Genomic DNA, 18,002 nt, shown 5'->3' with positions numbered 1-18,002 from the left:
CCTCTGCAGTTCCTGTTGTCCCTGGCCAGGGCGAAGCCAGCTGGGCAGGAGCAGGAGAAGCGGCCGGGCACGTTGTGGCAGGAGTGGGAACAGGGGCTGGGGCCGCCTGAGCACTCGTCCCTGTCTGGGGGGTGGGGAGAGGTCTGGTGGTCCACATGCACAGGACCTCCTGCCCGCTGGCCAGGACGGCTCGTCCATCCCAGGGAGAGGTCTCCCTCGTCCGTGCTGGGGTGGGGAGAGGGTGCTCACCCACACAGAACTCTCCCTGAGTGTCCAGCTCAAAGCCCTCAGGGCAGCCAACGTCATTCTCTTCTGCAAGGCAAAGGGGACAGGCCCTAAGGACACAAGGGTGCCAGTGCCCAAGGGTCCCCAGGGGTAGAGAGCCCACGTTCACAGCTCCCTCCCTCCCATGAGTGCCCAGCGACTCATGGATCCCATGCGCAGCCCAGGCCTGTCAGGGGCATTGGTTGTGGGTTGTGGCCAATTGCACTAAGGGGCTCACAGGGAGCTGGCCAGACCCCGGGCTGGCAGACGCAGGGAAATCGTAAAAGAAAAGGACAAAGCAAGAGGTCTGTATGTGCAAAATTGTGCTCCGAGAGCCTAGAGGAGTGGATGTGGCCGGTGGCTATGCACGGAGGGCACACAGAATGGGTAACTGAGAGCATCTGCTGGGAGCAGCGCACATGGCAGGGCTGGGGCAGGCTGTCTTCTGGGGATGGGAAGGAGACCAGGACAGCACCCTTGATAAAGCGGTCACTGGGTGCCAGGTGTGGGTTTCAGATATGGCGTCTCTAGTCCTGACACCCTGCAAGGCAGGCCATGTCATGTCCATTTTATAGATGGGAACACTTAGGCTCAGAGAGGGCCAGGGCATTGCCCCCAAAGTCCCACAGCTGGGAAGTGGTGTGGCTGAGTCTGAACCCGGGTCTGCCTGATGTCAAAGCTGTGCTCTTACCACTGTCCCAAGTTCAATGTTAAAAACACGCTGGGATCTCAAATAATGGTAACAGGTGTATCTTTTAGCATCTGTCGGTTGAGAATAACCCATGGCATGCTCATGTGGGTCTCTGAGGGTTCCAACAGTGGCTCCTGGCCCCCTGGGTGGGGCCTCTGGTGCAGGCCCCCTTGAGAAGAGGGTGGGGTACTGCCCAAGTCGAAGTCAGCCTAGGGGGGTTGGACCTTTACTTTGGGGCCTGAAGAAACACTCTGGAAGGTTTGGACAGGAGTGGCCCAAAGTCTGTGCCCTTGTTGGGGGTGTGAATGGATAGACAGAAGCAAGGACAGTGTGGAGGTGAGCAGACAAGGAGGTGAGCTGTCTCAGTCCCAAGTCCCTGGTCCATGGTCAGTGGATGCAGGGGGTGTGGGGTGACCTCGGCTTTCAGACAGGTGCATCTGGGGCCCCTGGCAGGCTTTGGCTGGGGCAGTGGGGGATGGAGTCAGGACAGGGGGTGGGGGGCCTCACCAGCCTGCAGGGCTGTGGAGAGCTGGAAGCGCAGGGCCTCGGCCTCGGGGTCGAAGGCTGAGCTGATATCGGAGGCCCGCAGGCGCTGCACCAGCTGGGGCTGGGGGCCCCGCGCCACGTCATACTGGATACTGTGGTTGCAGCGCAGGAATGTCGGGAGACTGTCTTGCAGGAAGCTCTGCGTGGAGCCCACAAAGAGCCGGCCGGGGCCCATCTGCACGTATCGCTCCTGGAAGTCCTGGAGGGGGAGGGGAGGGGAGGAGAGGCAGGAGGACGCCCGGGATATCAACTTCCTGGGGGTGTGGGACCCTCAGCCCTCCACTGCGGATGCTGGGCGTGGAGGCCTGGCGGCCCTTCCAGCTCTTCCTCCGACCAGCTGGGCACCCTCAGGCCTCGGCGTTCTTGGTTATGAAAGAACACCTGTCTCTGGGAGGTGGGGCCCGGAGCATCCTCTCACCAGGCTGCTAGTCCTCCCCTAAGTCCAGCCAGGCCACGCCCCAGCCCCTGCTAGGTTGTCACGAAAGAAAGTGGGCCCCGCTACTAGGGGATGGACAGTGGGAGGAGGGCTCACCCACTGCATCTGCACACCTCAGGGCTCGCCCCACTACCTGCACGTGAAGATCTGCATCAGCCAGTCTCTCAGGGACGATGCCATTGACCACCATGTCCAGGAGAAGGAGGCCGTTGGGATCCAGGCCCCGGGCCACCTGGGTCATCGTAAGCCGCTCCCCTGTAATCCATCCCATCCAGCCTGGAGTCACCACGGGGGAGAGGCCCTGGGCTCAGACCTCAGCCCCACCCGGCCCACCTGGGGGAGATCACTGCCCACCTGTGGCAAACTCCACATGTGATTCCTGCTGGAAGCTGCCACCTGTCAGGGAGTGGCCATTCAGGGCATTTCCACTCTCTCTGGCCAGAGCCCAGTAGATGGGGGCGATGGTGACCACGAGCACCCGCATCAGTGGCCCTAGACGGGGCGAGCATGGAAGCCAGGCTAGGACTGGATCCTGAAGGTAGCTGCTCTCCTGCTCAAGGTCCTTCAGTGGCTCCCGATTGCCCCCAGGAGTGCTCAGCCCCTTCTCTCCCCACCTAGGCCTGGCCCTGTGATTACTTGGACTAGTTATTGGATCAGAACCTGGGAAGAGGTGAAAGCAAATATCTACTTCATGGAACAGCTGTGAAAATTAACAAAATATATTTATACAAAGGAGTGCATTTAATATTCAACTGAATTCAATAAATATGGAGGGCTACTGGGTCACCACAGAGCCTGGGATTGCACAGATGGTCACTACATATATGCCAGACCAAGATGAAAATCAACTGTCTCCTTACTCGCAGATACCTTCCAGAAGAGCCTGGGAGAGGCAGGCTTGCTCTAAACCATTGACTTGGAGAAAAGAGCCCAAAAGTCCTGCGGCCACAGATTCTCAGACCCTCCCATGATGCCCAGGCCTCCTCCAGAGCAGGTGGGGTCTGAGACTGGGGCAGGGGAAACCCCACTTGCTTGGGGCCAGGGATATGGTCCAGCTTCTCAGCCAAACTGCTGGCTTAGGAGAGAGGTGCAGGAGGGCTGATGACCACAGGAGCCAGCTGGGCCCCTGGGCCTGGGAGCAGAAACTTCTCAGCCTTCCTGTGCCTCTGTTCCCACTCAACAGAGACTGGCTCACCTGGCTTCACGGCTCCTGCTCCTGCAGCTGGAAGCAGCAGCCACATCTGGACAGCGTCTCACTTCACTCCCTCTCTGCTGACAGCCAGCCTGGAGGGACCACCCCACGTGCCTCTGTCCCACCCAGTCCCCTGACCCCGCACTGTTCACAGTCTGTGGTCAAGGGTGGCTTTGGAGGAGCTGCTTTTAACAAAGCCCCTGTCTGCACTGCCCTCTGCCTGGTCTGGATCCCCTCGAGGGGATGCAGGACCCCCTGGGCAGGGTCCATTACAGCAGCATTTGCAACATCTCTCCAGAACATTCCATTTGCTTAGGACATACTATGTTATGAATGTGTTTGAAAGTGGACACTTCTTGGTTCTCTGGGCCTTCTAGCTAATGCTATTCTCCACGTTTCCCCCTTTCTGGCCCCTCCGGCCCATATCCCTTACTCCTTACTAGTGAGCCCTTCCCTTCCCTTCCCTTCCCTTCCCTAGAGGCTCTTGCCTTAATAGTGGAAAAGCCTCACATGGCAATCAGTGGTTTCAAAAGTCATCATCTGATGCTGCAGTCACCTAAACCTGGTAATTTCGCACTCTGGGGCTGTCAATGCAGTTATTCCGTTTCGTTGGGGGCTGTGGGGTGGGGAGGAAGTGGTCTGCATCTCGGTCCACTGTGGCTGAGACTCTGCTCCCCTGGGAGTCAGGCCCCAGGAAGCCTCGGGAACTCAGGCTTCCCCTCCCCCTGGGTCTAGCAAGAGGGTCCCCAGATGCAGGAGATGCTCTGGGCCACACTTACCCACACTTGCAGGGACGTGGCTGATGCTGCTGCGGATGGTGGTGACCCCAGAACGTGCCTCCTGCTGCACACTGGTATTGAGGACAGCCACGCCAAATTTCTGGCCGTTGATCACCCCAATCAGGCTGCCCCGGCCCCCCTGTGGCTCCTCTGTGAGGAAGGAAGAGAACAAGAGTGACTCTGTCCACCTCAGTGCCATTGGTACATGCAGGGACTGTTATCCATTTCATGAAAGAGTGAACTGGGGCTCAGAGAGGGGCAACAACTTGCCCAATGACACACAGCTCATGGGTGAAGAACTCAGTGCTCAGGGGATCCTGGCTCCAAGAGAAAAGGAGGCATTTAAGAGGAGCCCCACACAGGGAGGGTGCCAGCTTCTAATTCTGGCTCTGCCATCACCTTCTTGGAAACCTTGTCAAGTCAGGCCCCCCAAGCCACACTGAGTTAGATTATCTATAAAGTAAGGAGGTGGGACCACAGATGCACCAAAGACCTGTTGACTTCTAAAATGCGAGGAGCCCAAGATAGTGAGTGGGGGCTGGCACCCTGGAGGAGCCAGGAAAGAGAGGCAGGGCACCAAGCCAGGAGCTGACTGCTGCCACCTGAACACCTCCCATTCCATCAGGGGCCCTGGCTCCAGCTGCCCTGCAGCTGGCCTGGCTGGAGTGGGCTCAATTTCTAGCAGCCGCCAGGCAGTCTGCAAACAGATGCTTCTCAGCGCTAATCAAATGGATGGTACGGGCACAGGGGGATGCTTCCTCTGGCTAATGAGCCAGCTGTCTCGTTTGGACGGATGGCGTTCTAGGGGGCAAGAGACAGATTTCTCCACTCATCAGCTCTCTGGGGAAATTAACAACAAATTGCCCAGGATCTGTCGAAAAAATAACATAAAACACTCAACTGCCAAGATCCTAAATGGATAAAGCGGAGGACTGGGTAATTTCAGATTCCAGGAAGCACAGCCATTTCCCGCGGCCCATAGCTGGGGTCTGATGAGATCTGATGCCCATCTGGGACGTCTCTCATCAATAAACACAGCTCAGGGGTTCAGGGGAGGGAAAAGAGAAGGCCACAAACCCTCCTCTGGCCTTGCAATAAGGGGGCAAGGGAGGAGCTGAGAGCTGTAGACGAGAAGGCAGCCGCCCGGCCCTGGTGGCTTTCGGAGGGGACAGGAAAATGGAGGCCAGGAACGACAAGCCACTGTCAGCTTTCCCAGACATGGGGTGACTCAGCAGTCTCCTGTCCCCACTAGGCCAGGTTCCCCCTAACCCTCAGACTGACAGGACAGGAGGGAGAGAGTTAGGGGGCCTCAAAGCCTTTGAACACCTTTGATCTAGCAATATTCCTTGAAGGATCTCATCCTATAGAAATATTTGGGCCTCTACACAAGGATGTGCACCACAGTGTGGTTTCTGGAGGGGAAACTGGGGGAGAAAAACCTGTTGCTCATTAGTGAAGCCAACAGCAATTAAGTTTAAAAAACACTCCTGTGGAATGATATGGAACCGTTACAGAAGATGTGAGTTAGGCGTCTTGTCATGGGATGTTGTCTGAGATACAGGAAGTAAAAATGGCAGGTTGTAAACACAGCTTGTACACTTGACCTCATTTGTAAAAAAGAGAAAAGTGTTACCTCTTGACACGCAGAGAAGAAAGTGTAGGACAGACCCTAAATAGTTAGCCTGAGCTATTTCTGATGATTGGATTATGGGAGAGGATTGGTCATTATTTTTTTTCTTCACAGATTTTTAAAAAATTAGCTGGCTTTTCCACCATTAACATAGATGAGATTAGAAATTAGTTGTTTCCATTAAAAAAAGTAAGGAGGCTGTTATGAGTTGAATTGTGTCTTCATAAAAAGCTGTGTTGAAGTTCTAATCCCCAGTACCTGAGAATGTAACTTTATTCGAAGGTAGGGTCCGTACAGAGGTGACCAAGGTGACATGAGGTCACAAGGGGGGCCCCAACCTAATATGACTGGTGTCCTTATGTAAAGGAAAAATGCAGAGATGGACACGAGCACAGGGAGAAGACCATGGTGGCAGAGGTCAGGGTGATGTTTCTAGATGGCAAGGAACCCTTAAGACGGCCAGCAAACTATCAGAAGCTGGAGAAGGCTCTGGAATAGATTCTCTATCACAGACCTCAGAAGCAACCAATCCTGATGACACCTTGACCTTAGACTTCCAGCCTCCAGAACTGAGATAATAAATTTCTGTTGTTTGAAGCCACCCAGTTTATGCTCCCTTTGGTGGCGGCCACAGGGAACGCATCCAGAGGCCATGTGGAGAGCACTGTGGGGTTGGGAGCTTTTCAACAGGACAAGGTAAGAACTGGGACCACGCTCTGAAATAAAGGGAGGCGCTGCTCAGACCTGACGCTGCCCTCGAGACGGCTTCTGTGCCTGGGTGTCAGAGAACCACTGAATGTTCAGAGCTGCGTGTGTTGGTGTTACCCCCTTGCCTGCAGGAGATAAGGAGGCCAAAAAAAGAGGCCAGAAGGAGTCCTACAGTTGGCTCGCAGTGGGTTTCAGGTGGGTTTTCAAGTGGCAAAGTGTCAGTGCTCTATTCCAGTTAGTCCAGAGGTGCTGCCTGGGGAAGCATTCTATGGGGAAGGAATCTGATGTTGTGTGTGGTGATAGATTAGTGATGTCTGCCATGGGCAGGGAGAGAGACCTAAAGCCACAAACATGAAGTATTTACTGCAGAGGCACAGAATTCATACGTGCAGTGACTTTCCTTTATGCAGGCAGAGTCATTTTAATGCAATTTCTTGGGATGGTCCTTTTCCAAATTTTGACATTTGCTCTGACCCAAGGGAAAAGGGAGCTGATGAAGGAGACCTGAGATGTCAGGGGTTAGTAACCCCAGTAAGCACTCTCTGTTACTGAGTACCGACCATGGGCAGGCAAAGCTTGGGACAACATCAATTCACAGACTTCACAGCAGCCCTCAAGGTGGCCACCGGGGACACCTTTGCTTTACTCTGCCTACTCCCCAGGGTTGTGGCATGTCTAAAGAGAGGCACACGTTTATGCCAACTAAATCGGAACAGCCAGGGTCTCCTGTCCAAGGGGAGCAGCAAACACTCAGCATCTCAGAGCCTCAGTTTCCCCAACTATAAAGGCAAGGTAGACAAGATGACCCATAAGCCTCTCTGGGCTGTTAATGCTAAGTTTGTGACTTAAGTAAAGAGAAGAGCTGGGGAGCTGGCAGGGCAGTGAGCCAGGTGCCCCACAGGGCAACATACAAATCCCCATTGGGCAGAGGACCCCACCCCTGTCCATGAAGTTCTGGGCAGGGACGCCCCATACCTCTCACGGTCAGGAATGCCCGGGCTGTGGCAGAGCCCAGGAGGTTGTGAGCGATGCACTCGTACACGCCCGCGTCCCCCGCCTCCACACGCTCCAGCCACAGGCTCCCATCCAACAGGGTCCGGAGCCGCCGGCTGGCCCGCAAGGGCTGGCCTGCACGCAGCCACTCCACCGTGGGCACGGGCTCTCCAGCAGCCTGGCACTGAAGGGCCACATCCTCCCCGGATCTCACTGTCACGTCCTGAGGCTTCACCTGGAACACTGGGGCACCTGTGAGGGCCCAGGACAGCTTTTAGAAACATTTTATTTTTTTTACAGACAGACCTCAGAGATATTGTGGCTTCGGTTCCAACCACCACAATAAAGTGAATATCACAACAAAGCAAGTCACATGAACTTTTTGGTTTCCTAGTGCATATAAAAGGTTATGTTTACACTACACTGTAGTCTATTAAGTGTGCAACAGCAATATGTCTAAAAATAAAATCTGTAGGCCTTAATTAAAAATACTTCATTGCTAAAAAATGCTAACCATCATCTAAGTCATAATCTTTTTGCTGGTGGAGGGTTTGAAATCTGGCAAGAATTACCAAAACATGACACAAAGACCCAAAGTGAGCAAATGCTGTTGGAAAAATGGTGCTGACAGACTCGCTCGATGCAGGGTTGCGCAAACCTTCGATTTGTAAAAACTGTAATACCTGTAAAGTACAATAAAGTGAAGCCCAATAAAATGAGGTGTGACTGCATTCAAGCGACACCTATTTGTTCAGACAGGTTAGAAAATACAGAGGCAAACGGTCCTCCCACCCAATTACCATTCCTGAGCACTTCCTTCTACACAGCTTCCTTATGAGAATGTAACAATGTTGCCCCTCCTTTCTCTTTCTTTCTCTCTTGCTTCTTCCTTAATTCTACAATAGATCATAACTACCTTTCATAGCATTAAATGTTCATTTTTAGTGACTACTTGGTATTCCATCGCTTGAATCTGTTATGATTTGCTTAACCAGGTCCCTATTATAGGACATTTAGCTTGTTTCCAATGAAAGGGTGACATTTGTCAGAGCTGCCTCTACTTGATGGCAGATGAAATGGGCAGGCGCAGGTCCTGCCACTTTTGGTGATTGTGATTCTCACCAAGTCACTCCCTGACCCTCAGTTTTCTCATCTGAAACAGGATCATTCCTGTCCACTTACTAACACAGACCCTCCAGAACGGCTAAGATGAAAAGGGTGGAAAGTGCCCAGTGCTGGTGAGGATGTGAGGCAAGTGGAATTCGCACACACTGCAGGGGGAGGTGCAAACTGGTACAACCACTGTAGGAAACCGTTGGCCAGTGTGTTAGCTTCCGGAGGCTGCTGTAACAAATGGCCACAAATTGGGTGGTTTAACAGCAAAAACTGGGGATGGGAGGAAGAGCTCAGTGGTTAGAGCGTGTGCTTGGTGTGCATGAGGTCCTGGGTTCAATCCCCAGTACCTCTGTCACAGAGGAAAAAATTTAATAAAAATTTAAAAATATTAAAAAAAAAAAAACCAGCAAACATTTATTCTTTCACAGTTCTGGAGGCCAGAGGTCCAAGATCAGTTGCTTTCATGGGGCTAAATTCAAGGTACCATGTTCCTTCCTGAGGCTCCCGGGGAAAAGCCGTTCCTTGCCTCTTCTGGTGGCCTCTGGCTTTCTGTGGCTTAAATTTCGTGACTGAACCACTGCATTTTCTATCTCCTTCTTTACATCACCTTCTCTCTCTCCCTCTAATCTCCCTCTGCCTCTCTCTTATAAGAACACCTGTGAGAGCATTCAGACCCCACCAAGGTCCTTAGCTTCATCACACCTGCCAAAGATCCTTTTTCCACGTAAGGTAATGTTCACAGGTCCTGGAGACCAGGACGTGATCATATCTTTGGGAGCCATTTATAGCCTCCCACAGCCAGTATATCCTAAAGCTGAACCGATGTGTCCAGTACGACTCAGCAATCCCGCTCCTGGATGCATGTCCTCACAGAAACAGTGGGCACGTTCACCACAAGGCGTGCGTACGAACGTTGCAGCAGCATTGCTGACGTTTGCCCCAAACTGGAGACTAACCTACAGCAGAATGCATAAATAAACTGCCTTACAGCCACAGAGTGGAAACCCACAGAGCAACGAGAAGGATTAAACTAATTCCACGTGCAATCTCACACACCACGTTGTGCACAAGTGGCCCGACACAGAGCACATGTGACATGGTTCCACTTCAATAAAGGGCAAAAATAAACAAGAGCAAGACTTCAGCTCTGGCTGAGTGAAGAGGTCAGCGAGTTGGCTCCTCCCCCAAAAAACAAGGAACAAGCTTGACAAAATTGTCAAAACCAACTCTTTCAGGGCTCTAGAAATCAACTCAAAGCAAACAACAAATTGAGAATCATTTGTCTCAGAAAAGCTTCTAGAACTTTGGGCCCAAACAGTGGAAGGGTGTGGCCTTCCTGCCTGAGGCTGCTCCCAGCTCCCACCCCCACCCCATCCGGTCATCATACTAGTTTTATGGGGACAGGGCTGGCTGCAAAACCGGCAGTTTTGCTGTAACCAGAGGCTGATTTGATTTGCAGTAGAGGATGAAGGCGTGCTCTGAGAAACCAGGTGTACTGTCGGGAAAGGCGTGGAATTCTTGGAAGCAAGTGGGGAACTGGCACCTGTGCTGGCCTGCAGTCCTGGCCCTGGTTAAGGAGACCAAGGACCAGCTGGAAATTTAATTGGAGGACCGGGAGATGAGGGAGCCCTAGAGAGGCTGTCCACACACCCCTGGCAGATATGGGAAATATGCACTTGTGCAGGGGAATACCAGAGGGCCAGAAGAGTCAGAGCCCAGGCTGAACTGAAAGCTGCATAAACTTTTTTCTTTCTCTTTTTCTTTTTTTTTTTAACAATCTCAATAAAGGAGTCTGAAAATCAAATCTTAATAAATATTAAAATTTTGAAAAAAACCCAGTAACAATAATATAGGTGGCATTAGTTGATTATTTACTGTGTGCCAGGCACAGTGCTAAGCACTATACATGCATTATTTTATTTAAGCCTCACTTTACTTATGATGCCTATTATTAGCCCTGCCTTAAAGATAAGAAAACTGAAGTGCAGAGAAATTAGATGATTTGTGTAGGGTCATGGAGCAGATGGCTAAGCCAGTAACAATCCCAAGTAGACTGAGCCCAGAACCAGCCCTCTTAACCAGCAAGACTGAAGAAAGTATGACCTATTCCTGCCTCAGGGCCTTTGCACTTGCTATTCTTCCTGCTTAAAACAATTTCCCCTGGATTGTCACGTGGATGCCTCCTTCATTCAGATCTCAACTTATATTTTTAAATATTTGAAAATTTTAAAAAGTGGCCTTTCCTGATCACCCCATTCCCCAAAAATGCCTGAACTTTGAATTATTCCACAACCACATTCACATGCATTGATGGAGGGTGAGAGTTTTCTTTTCTTTGCCTTTAATTTTCAGAAGTTTGATTGTGATGTGTCTCAGGCAGACTTCCTTGAGTTTATCCTGTTTGAGTTTTGCTCCGCCCCCATCCTCCTTCTTTTCTATACTTTTCAAGCTATCCTTAGCGAGAGGAATAGGCAGAAGTGCTTCTATGCCACCTTGTCTGGAACCAGAAACCTACCCCGCCGCCACTATCCCCAGCCACGACAAAAACTCTCAGCAAACTAGGTATAAAAGGGAACTTTCTCAGCCTGCTAGAGGGCATCTACAAAATACCCACAGCTGACGTCATGCTCAGTAATGTAAGACTGAATGCTCTCTGCCTAAAGCTGGGAACAGGGCGAGGCTGCCTGCTCTCCTATTCCTGTTCAGCACTGTATCAGAGGGTCTAATCAGTGCAATAGGAAACATGGAGAAATTAAAGTTACCCAGAGGGGAAAGGAAGAGGAAAAACTGCCTCTATTCATAGATGACATATAGAAAATTCTGCACCCCAATCTTCACAGCAGCACTATGTACAATAGCCAAGACATGGAAACAACCTAAATATCCATCAACAGACGACTGGATAAAGAAGCTGTGGTATATTTATACAATGGATACTCAGTGATAAAAAAAAGAATAAAATAATGCCATTTGCAGCAACGTGGATGGACCTAGAGATTGTCATTCTAAGTGAAGTAAACCAGAAAGAGGAAAATGCCATATTCTACCACTCACATGGGGAATCTAAAAAAGAAAGAAAGAAAGAAAAAAATAGAGGACACTAATGAACTCATCTACAAAAGAAACAGATTCACAGACAGTAAACAATCTTATGGTTACCAGGGAAAGGAGATGGGAAGGGATAAATTTGGGAGTTTGAGATTTGCAAATGTTAATGACTATATATAAAAACAGACTGAAAAACAACAAAAAACAACAACAAAAGAAAATTTTATATGTAGAAAATCCTAAGGACTCTTTCAAAAAATTACTGGAACTAACTACTTTAGCAAGATTGCAGGATTTAAGATCAAGATACAAAAATCAATTGTATGTCTATATATAACTAATGAAAAATCCCAGAGTCAAACTAAGAAAACAATTCCATTTACAATAGCCTCAAAAATCAGACTATACTTAGTAATCAGTTTAACAAAAGCATAAGACTTGGAACCTGAAAACTATAACATATCACTGAGCGAAACGGAAAAAGATCTAAATAAATGGTACAGAACAATTGGCTATCCACATGCAAAAAATAAAAGGAATTTAGATCCTTATCTCATACAAACATTAATTCAAATGGATCACTGGCCTAAATGTAAGAACTAAAGCTGTAAAAATTATAGAAGACAATGTAACCTTAGGTTAGAGAAAGACTTAAAATATAACACAATCCAGAGGGGAGGATATAGCTCAAGTGGTAGAATGCATGCCTAGCATGCACAAGGTCCTGGGTTCAATCCCCAGTACTGCCTCTAAGAACAAATAAATCAACAAATGAACCTAATTGCCTCCCCCACAAAATAAATAAATTTAAGAAATAACACAATCCATAAAATATAAAATCAATCAATTTGGACTTTTTTCATCAAATTGTAACAATTTTGCTCTTCCAAGGCACCATTAGGAAATGCAAATACAGACCACAGACTGAGAGAAAATATTTGCAGATCATCTATCTGATAAAGAACTTGTATCCAGACTATAATATAAAGGACCCTCAGAACTCATTAATAAGACAACCAATCCAATTTAAAAATGAACCAATGCTCTGAACAGGCACTTGGCCAATGAAGACATATGAAAGGATAATAAATACATGAAAAGCTGCTCAATATCAGTAGTTACTAGGGAAATGCAAACTAAAACCACAGTGAGATACTACTTCGTACCCACAAGGATGGCTAAAATAAAAAAGACCAACATTACCAAGTGTTGGCAAGGATGTGCAGAAACCAAAGCCTCACACACTGCTGGAAGGGAGGCAAAATAGTGCAGCTAGTTGGGTGGGTTCTTAAAAAGTGAGCCCTGCACTGGTCATGCCACCCAGCAATTAAACTTCCAGGAATCCACCCAAGAGAAAGGAGAACAGATATCTACACAAAGACCCGTACACAGGCATTCACAGCAGCATTATTCGTAAGAGTCCAAAACTAGAAGCAATCTAAACATCTAGTAACTGGTGAGCGAATATACACAATGTGGTCTATCCATACGGAGGAATACTATTCAGCAATAAAAGGGAACAAACGCTATAATGTGGATGAACCTCAAAAACACTGGTAAGTGAAAGAAGTCAGAACCAAAGACTGCATATCATTCCATGTATATGAAATTACCAGAAAAGGTATATCTCTAGGGACGGAAGGTAGATTAGCAGTTGCCTGGGGCTGGAGTTGGGAACATTTCCAAGCTCCCTCTGCAAATGGGCAGAGGGAGCTTGGAAATGTTCTAAAAGTGGGTTATCACAATGCTATAAATTTACTAAGAATCACCAAACTGTATACATATAATGGGTGAATTTTTTTCACTTAAAAATTATGATAGAGAACATATCAACTTAACCATCTTACTCACTTCTAAGTACACAGTTCAGCAGTATTAAGAGTATTCCCACTGTTGTGCAACTGCTACCACCATCCATCTCCAGGACTTTTTCATCTTGTGAAACAAACTCTATATCCGTTAAACAATAGTCCCCGTTCCCCCTCCCCCAGGTGCTGGCACCCCCCATTTTACTATTCATTTTATGAATTTGATTACGCTAGGTACCTCATATAGTTAGAATTATACAGTATTTCTTTTTTTGTGTGACTGGCTTATTTCACGTAACATAACTCAAGGCTCATCCATGCTGTAGCATGTGACAGGGTTTCCTTCTTCTTTAAGGGTGAATAACATGAATGCGTGAATTTTATGGTATGAAAATTATGTCTCAAGAAAGCTGTTTTTTTAAAAGAGGCAAAACTCTGGACGATTACCTTGGGAGGAGGCAGAGACTGAAAGGGGGCATGATGGGGAGGTTTGGGGGCCAATACTGTTTGTTCTATTTTTGGATGTGGATGCGGGTTAACTGGAAGGGTGCGTGCTATGAAAATTCAAGGAGCTCTAGCCTTGTGACATGTGCTCTTCTGTGTGTTAATCATCAATAAAGCGTTTCATTTAAAAAAATCTGTACTTAGACTATTTCACAGGGTTACTTCAAGGCTCACACAGGGCTTCGTTAGCTATAAGCTACTTGGCAACTGCAGGATTTGTTGCTAGGATCTTGATGACAGCTTTGAGCTTTGAATAAATAGGGCCCCCAGGCCTGTCTGTTGGGTCCCCAGTACTTACTGACCAGGACTCCCATTCCACACTGGGGAGATATTTCATAGGAATTCAACTGTGTGTTCTGAATAAATACTCAGAATGGCCCTGCCTCTCTGCCCTCCACTCTTATCAAACAGCAGGGGCGGCAGCCCCAGCCACACACCCACTTCACCTGGTCCCCTCCCAGCGCCCAGCAAAGGCGGAGACTGAGACTCACTCTGCAGCACGAGGACCACCACTTTCTCCACCGCCCCCATCTCGTTCTCCGCCAGGCACTGGTACCGTCCGGCGTCGTCCATCTGCGGGTGGGCACGGGAGGGGGTGTGGTGTTCAGGAGAGGAGGACGATGGGGAGGGGAGCGTCTGGGGACAGCTGAGCACAGAAAGGGGCTACCCGAGCAAGGCCCAGCTAACCAGGAGGGAGCTTAGAGCGTAAACCAGCCGGGGGCTCGCAGATTCCATCATACGTCAACAGAAGTCCAAAGAGAATCCAGCCCCTTTCACACCTGGAACCTGGGATGGGGGGTGGCGACCAAGGGCTTGGACTCATTGCCCTAAGGGGAGCCACATGCTACAAAAGCATGATTTAGATCCACCTCTTCCAAATTGCGTACGTTGCGGCATTAGGGCTCCATGGCACTTGATTAGGGAGTCCTTGAAAAAAGGGTTCCATGGTCAAAGAAGTTTGGGAAACACTGAGTCAGACAATGACAGGCTTCTAACTGCAGGCTTCTGGGGGCTTTCACTGCGCCAGGGCGCACTGCGAGTTCTCCAGAGGGGGAGGGTTCACAGCACTTCCTGGCCTCAGGGATAAGGAAGTCTTTTTTCACAGGATATCCACAACCACAGACAGTGGTGCAACTTAGGAAGGATGCTGGCTCGGATTCACTTCCGAGTGGCAGCGCCAGAGGAGACGGAGCTGGGGCAGCCTGAGGCCTCTGTCCGCGCCCAGATGATATCTCGGAGACTGCTCCCAAGGGACTGTCGGTGGGCAGCACGGCTCGCAATTAACAGTGTCGATTTGGGGTGGGGGCGTATAGCTCAGTGGTAGAGCGCATGCTTAGCATATACGAGGTCCTGGGTTCAAGCTCCGAGAAACCAAATAAATAGATAAATCTAATTACCTCCCCACTGCAAAAAAATAAAGTGTCAATTTGGGCATCAGACCAAGTCAGGACCAAATCCTGGCTCCACTGCTTACCGTGTTGAACCCATTACTAGTACATTGCCATGTCTCTGGAGCCTCAGTTTCCCCATCTCTAAAATGCGGATAGTAACAGTAGGATTGTTGTAAGCAACCAATGACATCACGCTAAGTGCGAGGCGTGGTGCCTGGTCCACAGCAAACACTCAGAGCGAAGCAGCCCTTACTTCTGCTGCGGCTGCTGCCTTCACCAGTCTGGGGATTCTCACCATCTAGAGACAGGCTCCCAGATGAGCGAGATCAAGGACCCCTAAGATGAATCCTTGACAGCACCAAACTGTGGATTTCTGCATCTCCACTGGGACTTGCGACACAGAAGGGAAGATGAGCAGGGGTTGCCCCATTGCCCAAGGCTTTGGAAACAGCATGGAGTAGGAATCAGGAGACCTGGGTTGGGGTCCTGTCTCAGGTGCTTACTGATTGTGGGCCACTCTGAGTCTCAGTGTCTTCATCTGTAAAATGAGACACTCTTACCTGCCTACTCTGCCCCATGGAATTGTTATTAATAACATATATTGACATTACTGAGGGACCAGTCACTCTTAAGTACCTGGTGTGGGTCATCTCACTGATTCCTCAATACAAACCTACTGAAAAACAATTATTAGTTGCATTGAAAGGATGAGATAACTGAGGCACAGAGAAGTTAAGTCACTGGCTGGAGGTCACCTTAATTAGTTGGGGGAGAATCTCTGGGTAACAGGCAGGAAAGTGCTTTGTCAACTGTAGAGGGTGGTGCCAACCTAAAGAGCTATCTCGAGAAATCAGGCAAAGCAGAGGGTTGTCCCAGGTGGCCCCGCCCCAGGCCCCGCCTTGCCTCGGTCCTGTGGATGGTCAGTGAGCCATTCTGCAGCTGGTGCCGGAGACGGCTGCCCCGCAGTGGAAGGCCATCTTTGATCCAGCGGATGTCAGGAGCTGGGTCTCCATGGACCACACAGTCTAGCCGGATGCTGCCCCCAATGGGTTCTACCAGGTAGGAAAAGGCCTCCCCTTGTAGGACAGGAGCCTCTGCATGAGGTGACATCAGACAGAGGGTCAGAAAGGAGGCTCCCTCCAGGCTAAGCCTCCCATAAACCCATCCCCAAAGGTCTGCCCACCAGACCACAGGGGCCTACAGAGGCTCCTGCTGGCTCAGTATGGCTGTGTTGAGTCAATGCATCAAGGATGGAAAACAGCTTCTGGGTCATGGATCTAGTGACATACACTGGCAGTGGCTGCCAGGAACACTGTGCTGAGAAGGATTTGAAGCTGAGTGGTAATAGTGCTATGATTGATTAGTGATGTCTGAGATAGGCACAGGAGGGAAGAAAGGATATTGAGTGTCATATCCTCATTCTCATAGAAGGATTACCCCAGCAGCAGGGTACTTTGGAAAACAAGGACTACATGATCATTAGGACGCCTCTGTTGGACACAGCAACACTAAGATGTCCCTGATTCTCATTTTATGCAACTCTTAAATCAGTCCTGGAAGGCCTATGTCAATTTTCATCCTTGCTGGTTTCCTGTGGTTGGATCTACCAACAGCTACAGCTGTGCCCTCGTGCCCTGAGCAGCTCATTCCTCTCCATCAAGCCCCAGCCCCATCCTAAAGTTGAGCATACAAGTCATGGGGTCACCATGAACTACTCCCAATGGGTTATCAAACTACTCCGAGTGGAGGAGGAATGTGGGGAGCAACTGGCAGGCTGGCAAGATTCATGCATTTTTTTGGCCAGGGTACCCTGGCCCCCATCCCTCCTCCCATGCCGACACCATCCAGCTGAGGGTAGCACTACAGATCAATTGGTCAGATCTCAGTTCCACCTACAGGTAGGTCATCTGGGGAAGGTAAGAAATACTGAGGCTGTCTACAGATAACAAATGCTGGAGAGGGTGTGGAGGAAAGGGCACCCTCCTACACTGTTGATGGGAATGTAAATTGGTGCAGCCACTGTGGAAGACAGTATGGAGGTTCCTTAAAAAACTAAAAGTAGAGTTACCATATGATCCAGCAGTCCCACTAATGAGCATATATCCAGAGAAGACTATAATTCAAAAAGATACATTCACCCCAATGCTCACAGCAGCACTATTTACAATAGCCAATACATGGAAGCAACCTAAATGTCCATCGAAAGATGACTGGATAAAGAAGTTGTGATGTATTTATACAATGGAATACTACTCAGCCATAAAAAAGAATGAAATAATGCCATTTGCAGCAACATGGATGGACCTAGAGATTATCATACTAAGTGAAGTCAGATAAAGACAAGTACCAGATGATAACACTTATATGTGGAACCTAAAATATGACAGAAATGAACTTATTTATGTAACAGAAACAGACTCACAGACATAGAAAACAAATTTATGGTTATCAAAGGGGGAAGGTAGGAGGGGAGGGATAAATTAGGAGTTTAGGATTAGCAGATGCAAACCACTATAAATAAAATAGATAAACAACAAGGTCCTACTGTACAGCACAGGGAACTATGGTCAATATCCTGTAATAAACCACAACGGAAAACAATATGAAAATAAGTATCTCTAACTATCTGAATCACTTTGCTATACACCAGACACTAACATGACAATGTAAATAAACTATACTTCAATATAAAAAAAATACGGGTACTGGGGCCTCACGCCAGAGAGGCTGGCTTACTGAGTCGGGGCTGGAAGCTGGGCCTCCGTGTAAAGTCCCCCAGGAAGTCCTAATGTGCAGCCAGGGTGGAGAGTCACTAGTTCAGAGGACAGAAGGCCGGTTTCTTAGAGAAACCAGTGGGTGGGGTCAGTGGAGGTCTGGAGGAAGGCCACATGGTCAC

The 18,002-nt window shown here is 49.1% G+C and overlaps 1 protein-coding gene across 7 annotated transcripts in view; it reads right to left on the bottom strand.

Annotated features, from left to right (window-relative positions):
* Positions 1 to 18,002, bottom strand: part of HMCN2 (hemicentin 2) — a 150,438-nt gene that overhangs the window by 6,421 nt on the left and 126,015 nt on the right. For 6 of the 7 annotated variants that reach the window (XM_074362398.1, XM_074362397.1, XM_074362396.1 and 3 more), the window contains 9 exons: positions 16,010 to 16,200; positions 14,207 to 14,288; positions 7,222 to 7,491; positions 3,909 to 4,058; positions 2,292 to 2,429; positions 2,071 to 2,192; positions 1,463 to 1,700; positions 250 to 312; positions 2 to 124 (listed from right to left, as the gene is read on the bottom strand). In XM_074362398.1, coding sequence (XP_074218499.1) covers positions 2 to 124; positions 250 to 312; positions 1,463 to 1,700; positions 2,071 to 2,192; positions 2,292 to 2,429; positions 3,909 to 4,058; positions 7,222 to 7,491; positions 14,207 to 14,288; positions 16,010 to 16,200 — 1,377 coding nt within the window. Of the gene's footprint in view, position 1; positions 125 to 249; positions 313 to 1,462; positions 1,701 to 2,070; positions 2,193 to 2,291; positions 2,430 to 2,463; positions 3,222 to 3,908; positions 4,059 to 7,221; positions 7,492 to 14,206; positions 14,289 to 16,009; positions 16,201 to 18,002 lie in introns of those variants that run through there. The other variant, XM_074362401.1, reaches the window with a different exon arrangement.

Source organism: Camelus bactrianus, chromosome 4 (assembly GCF_048773025.1).
Source record: "Camelus bactrianus isolate YW-2024 breed Bactrian camel chromosome 4, ASM4877302v1, whole genome shotgun sequence".
NCBI classification, from domain to species: domain Eukaryota; kingdom Metazoa; phylum Chordata; class Mammalia; order Artiodactyla; family Camelidae; genus Camelus; species Camelus bactrianus.
This window is presented reverse-complemented; position numbering and strand designations above follow the sequence as displayed.